The 6,403-nt window shown below is 45.0% G+C and overlaps 1 protein-coding gene and 1 pseudogene across 1 annotated transcript in view; both read left to right on the plus strand.

The window, feature by feature from the left end:
• The window catches only part of Eif1 (eukaryotic translation initiation factor 1), a 2,130-nt gene extending 1,399 nt beyond the window's left edge, over nt 1-731 (plus strand). Inside the window, exon 3 of the mRNA XM_029546140.1 lies at nt 645-731. Coding sequence (XP_029402000.1) covers nt 645-731 — 87 coding nt within the window. The remainder of the gene's footprint in view (nt 1-644) is intronic.
• A 2,416-nt stretch (nt 732-3,147) lies between these two features.
• Nucleotides 3,148-3,562, plus strand: LOC110331870 (annotated as a pseudogene).
• Nucleotides 3,563-6,403: the final 2,841 nt, after the last annotated feature.

Below are 6,403 nucleotides of genomic sequence, written 5' to 3' on the forward strand. Positions count from 1 at the left end.
AGATTGGACTGGCTAAGGACGATCAGCTGAAGGTTCATGGGTTTTAAGTGCTTGTGGCTCTCTGAAGCTTAAGTGAGGATTTCCTTGCAATGAGTAGAATTTCCCTTCTGTCCCTTGTCACAAGTTTAAAAACCTCACAGCTTGTATAATGTAATCATTTGGGGTCCGCTTTTAACTTGGACTAGTGTAACTCCTTCATGCAATAAACTGAAAAGAGCCATGCTGTGTAGTCTTGAAGTCCCTCATTTAAACAGGTTGAGCAGTAAGCCCTGGCAGTGTCCATCCTGGAACAAAGCAATAGCAAGGTTTCAGCCAAGCTAAGCACCCCAAGATCACAGGAGGCTATGTCTGACCAGAGGTTCCTTCCGGCTCCCTTGACAGAGTCCCCTGCCCTAGGAGAGTCGCCACTTGGACAGCCCAGTTGACTGACAGGACGGGTAACACTGCCCCAGCTAGGTCACTAGAAAGAGTCTGGCCCTGGTGTTTGACCAGGTAGAATTCAGAAAGGGCCGCCTTTCCAGAGAAATCATGGACATTGAGTTCACCACCAGGGTGGTCTTTTGAAGCAGATCTAGCCTAGCCAAGGGAATGTTGCAACATGAAGGGGGTAGGGCCAGCCTGTCATCAGTTAAACTTATGACAAGGGAACAAATGCCAAGCTGGTGCCATTGGTCATATGGCTAGCTGTAGAGGCTTCAACTCAGTACGAGCCGCTGCCTAGTGCCATGTGAAGGAACAAACTGGTCTTTTGGTTTTCTTTCCTCCAGTTTTAATGTTATGTAATGTATTTAAATCCTTATTTAAATAAAGCTTGTTTTCAGAAATACCTGATGTCCAGATTCTACTTCCTATTAGGTCAAGCTTATATACAGAGAGGAATCTTAAAGATGGGCTCATCTGGGAAGCATCTAACCCAAGCTGTGCCAGTTCACTTACCAACATGGAGTTCATTCTGTAGCTGACATGCTTGGATAAAGCAGCTGGAGCCCTGTGGCTGTTGAGCTATCTTAGTATTTTGTAACGTTGGGGGAGGGGCTGCTTTGTAACACTAGAATGATACTTAGCTTAAATTCTAGGTCAGGGTTAAACCAGCCATGTTGTGTTTTGTAGTGAATTTGGTCCTGGGGACCTATATGATAGAGAACTGGCTCTAAAAGGTGGCCTTCTGACCTTGTGAAGTATTGAAGTGTAGGGTACTATTTGAGAATGAGGAGCCCCACGTCTAAGTGATGGGCATCCTGGGTCAGCATTTGGGAGATAGAAAGCTGCCTGTAGTCTAGTCTTTGTGTTTAGGCTGCTTCAGTGGGAATCCTGAGGGCATAACGGAAGCAAAGTCATGGATCTTGGGAGTAGGAGGTCCCCACTCACAAGTTGCTCTGTCACCACATGGTCCTAAGCTTCACACACGTTACTTTTTGAGGAGCTGTCCCTATTGTAGTCCTGTCTGTCCTGGAGCTCTTGTAGACCAAACTGGCCTCAAGATCTACCTGCCCCTGAGATTTAAAGCTGTGCACTACCATATGGCTGAATCAGCTCTAAATGCTGACAGAAGATGTCTCAGGTTCTGTTGAAAAGGCAAAGTACAGTCCTAGCACATGAGACAAAATGGAAACTAAAATAAAAAGCTGGGCAGTAGTGGTGGACACCTTTGATCCCAGCACTTGGGAGGCAGAGGCAAGCAGATTGCTGAGTTCGAGGTGAGCCTGGTCTACAGAGAGTTCCAGGACAGCCAGGGCTACACAGAGAAACCCTGTCTCGAAAAACCAAAAAAAGAAAAGCCCAAAAAAGTACACGGTACTTACTGCTAGCCCACTTCTTTTATACTTATGAAAAATCAGGCCTGGTAACACACACTTATAATCTCAGTTCCCCAAGCCTGCCTGGGCTACAAAGTAACTTTGCAAAATCTAAAAGAGCAATAGAACTGGGATTATCTGATAGTAATAGGGCTCTTGCCTAGCATTCCCGAAGTCCTGGATTTCCATACCCTTTAATCCCAGCACTCAGGAGGCAGAGGTAGGTGGATTTCTGAGTTCGAGGCCAGCCTGGTCTACAAAGTGAGTTCCAGGATAGCCAGGGCTATACAGAGAAACCCTGTCTCGAAAAAAACAAAAAAGAATAGGAAAAAAAAAGCCAACTTAAGGGCTGGGGAGATGGCTCGGAAGATGGCTCGGGAGTTAAGCGCACTAACTGCTCTTCTGAAGGTCCTAAGTTCAAATCCCAGGAACCACATGGTGGCTCACAACTATCCATAATATCTGACACCCTCTTGTGTGTCTGAAGACAGTTAAAGTGTGTATTTAGATATAATAAAATCATTTGGCCACAGCCAGCAGAAGTCCTGAATTCAATTCCCAGCAACCACAAGATGGCTCACAACCATCTGTACAGCTACAATGTACTCATATACATGAAATATTTAACAAAAAAGCCAACTTAAATTGTACAAAATGACTAAAAACTAATTCAAACTGAGGTTCATGAACAGATCCAAGGCTGCTCCAGGAACTCAATTGGCCACCTGTCTCGGCAGTGCCCTCTTGTGGCATTAGTATAAAATACAACTTATCATTCACAAGCCTTTGTCACTTGAATTGTTTTTAGTGGGCTTCTGTGTTGCCCAGGCTAGCCTTGAATTCCTGAGCTCCATGGATTCTTCTAAATTGGGACTATAGATACAGGCCACAGCCCTCTCGATCATTTTTAACTTTAGGAGATACATGTAACCTAAAAACTTCGTTCATTCTACAAGACTTTAGTTATACCTCACACAAACTCTTAATGGCTCTTGTATTTATAGACTTCGTTTTCTTAGAGATCTGGTCACAAATTAGGATTCTAGCCCTGCCCCCAAACAGTTTAGGTTCATGGATATTAGTTAGACAATGTCCAGTCCCATTGGACTTTTGAGGGTAGATGAACTCGAAGGTTCATCACCAAAATATGAACCCGAAACCCCAGAAAATAACAGTAAGTAAATTTGTTTTGAGACTGGATCTTGCTATGTAGCCCTGGCTACCCTAGAACTTGCTCTGTGGACTAGGGCTGAACTCAACAGAGAGAGATACAATCCAGAGAATCAGGGATTCAAGGTCAGCCTGGGGTACATGAGACTCCATCTTAAAAATAACCACAGGGGCCACTGGCTGCTCTGAAAAGCCATCTTTGCATTGTTCCCGGGTCGTGCTCCGCGCTCGCTGCAGCCACCTTCGCCGCCCACCGCCTCCTCCAGCGCGGACTCCGGCAGCTCTCTCGCCAGAGTCCTCGAACTCGACTTGAATTCCCTTCCTCGCGGCATCGGACCACCGGCGTGCCCCACCATGTCAGACGCGGCAGTGGACACCAGCTCCGAGATCACCACAAAGGACTTGAAGGAGAAGAAGGAAGTTGTGGAGGAGGCAGAGAACGGAAGAGATGCACCTGCCAATGGGAACGCTGTGAGGAAGAGGATGGAGATGAAGATGAGGAAGCTGAGGCTCCTACGGGCAGGCGGGTAGCTGAGGAGGATGAGGACGACGACGACGTCGACACCAAGAAGCAGAAGACGGAGGAGGATAGCTAGACAGCAAGAGGAAAAGTAACCTTATGCACCGTGACCTATTCACCCTCCACTTCCCGTCTCAGAATTTAAACGTGGTCACCTCCGAGTAGAGAAGCAGGCCCCGCCCACAGCGGGCAATGCCACCCACAGATGACATGCACTCTCCACCACCCCACCAAAACTAGAACATGAATTGGCAACATGGGAGGAAAAAAGAACCAGAACTTCCCAGGCCCTGCTTTTTTTTTCTTAAAAATACTTTCAAAGGAAAATTTATTTGTATTTTTTATTTACATTTTATAGTTTTGTACATATTGTTAGGGGTCAGCCATTTTTAATGATAACGGGTGACCAAACCAGCCTTCAGAGCGTTTCTGTCCTACTTCAGACTTTACTTGTGGTGTGACCATGTTCATTATAATCTCAAAGGAGAAAAAAAAAAACCTTGTAAAAAAAGCAAAAACAACAATAAAAAAAAAAAATCTTATTCTGAGCATTCCAGTAACTTTTGTGTATGTACCTAGCTGTACTATAAGTAGTTGGTTTGTATGAGATGGTTAAAAAGGCCAAAGATAAAAAGTTTTTTTTCCTTTTCTTTCTATCTATGAAGTTGCTGTTTATTTATTTATTTATTTATTTTGGCCTGTTTGATGTATGTGTGAAACAATGTACAACAATAAACCGGAATTTTATTTTGCTGAGTTGTTCTAAAAAAAAATAAAATAAAATAACCACAGGGGCTGGAGAGATGGCTCAGCAGTTTAGATTACTGACTTCTCTTGCAGAAGACCTGGGTTCAGTTCCCACTAATAACCATCTGTAATTTGCTCCAGAGGAACTAAAGCCAACTTCTTGTCTTTTTTTTTTTTTCTCAAGACAGGGTTCCTCTGTATAGCCCTGGCTGTCCTGGAACTCACTTTATAGACCAGGCCAGCCTCGAACTCAGAAATCCGCCTGCCTCTGTCTCCTGAGTGCTGGGATTAAAGGCGTGTGCCACCACGCCCGACTAAAGTCAACTTCTTGACTCAAGGGTACTGTATACGCATGGTGCATAAACATATATGCAGACGGGCAGTGGTGGCACATGCCTTTAATCCCAGCACTTGGGAGGCAGAGGCAGGCGGATTTCTGAGTTCAAGGCCGGCCTGGTCTACAGAGTGAGTTCCAGGACAGCCAGGGTTATACAGAGAAACCCTGTCACTAAAAAAATCTAAAATAAAATAAAATAATTTAAAAAACCATATATGCAGGCAAAACAACCACATACGTGTAAGTGAGTAGATGAAGAGTGTGTGCTGGGGATATAGCTCAGTGGTAGGGTGCTTAGCCAGCATGCTCAGAGCCATCAGTTCTAGACCCTGAGCTTAATTCTCAATACCACTCCCCCATCAAAACCAAGTGTGTATTGGGAGAGAAGACATCACAGTGTGGCCCAGATCCCACATTCACCCAGCCATGGCAGGCCAGATCCCAGCAGTTGACATTGTTTTTAATCATTTTTTATATGGTTCATTTGTGCCCATCAGGAACGATTGGTCAAAAACAGGAAGACGATGAAAAATTAAAAGTTAAGATGGGGCATTCATGTGACAGCCACTCTGTGTATCAAGCCATTGATTCTCGGTTCCTGTGAGAGGAGAGGAAGCAAGAGACGCAAAGGCTGCACACTGAGCGAGCTGATGACGTAGGACAGCTCTCCCTTCACCTTGGAGACAGCATCTTAGAGCTGCTGCTCAGCCCCACGCAGCTTGTTAGACCCACAGACCTTTAGGCCTCAAGTGGCCCCACTGAGTCAATGTTATCTTATCAACGTTTATTTAATAAGGCTTTTGACACCTGTTTAGAGCATATATTAGCAGACCACCTGCTGTGATTTGCAAGCTGGGGTTTCTGGTCTGGTTTGTTTGGTTTTAAAGTGCTAGCTGAGCACAGTAATGCAGGCCTGTAGTCCCAGCACTGTGAATGCCAAGGCCATAGAGGAGTTTAGTGCCATTTTGAGGAATATAGTAGGATCCTGTCTCTAAAGTTTTGTTTTAAGATTTATTTATTTTATAGCCGGGCGTGGTGGCGCACGCCTTTAATCCCAGCACTCAGGAGGCAGAGGCAGGCGGATTTCTGAGTTCGAGGCCAGCCTGGTCTACAGAGTGAGTTCCAGGAAAGCCAGGGCTACACAGAGAAACCCTGTCTCGAAAAAACAAAAACAAAACAAAAAAAGATTTATTTATTTTATGTATGTACACTGTCACTCTCTTCAGAAAAGACTTTTTTTAATATTGATTTATTATATATACAATGTTTATCTGCCTGGATGTACATCTGCACACCATAAGAGGACACCAGGTCTCATTACAGATGGTTGTGAGCCACCATGTCGTTGCTGGGAATTGAACTCAGGACCTCTGGAAGAGCAGTCAGTGCTCATAACCACTGAGCCATCTCTCCATTCTGTCTCTAAAGTTTTTCAAGAAAGGGTTTCTGTGGGAAGGCCTGGCTGTCCTGGAACTCATTCTGTAGACCAGGCTGGTCTTGAACTCAGAGATCTGCCTGCCTCTGCCTCCCAAGTGCTGGGATTAAAGGCATGTGTCACCACTGCCCAGTGAGTCTCTTGTTTTAAAAACAAAATCCCAATCATTGGATTTTACCAAATGAAGATTCAAGGACCGAAAGCTGGAGTGAGCCTGCTATCTCAGAGAGGCAGAGAAAGCACCCAGGGGACCTTCCTCCTCAACCGCTGTCCCAGAAAGAAGAAAACACACTCCTCATCACTGTCTTAAAAACCCTTCCAACTGAATGTCCCTCCTTTCTACTTCCTGTGTGTCTGTCTGTCTCTCTGTCCTCTTGACTTCCTCTCACTCTTTACAA

This window comes from Mus pahari, chromosome 14 (genome assembly GCF_900095145.1).
Source record: "Mus pahari chromosome 14, PAHARI_EIJ_v1.1, whole genome shotgun sequence".
NCBI lineage: Eukaryota > Metazoa > Chordata > Mammalia > Rodentia > Muridae > Mus > Mus pahari.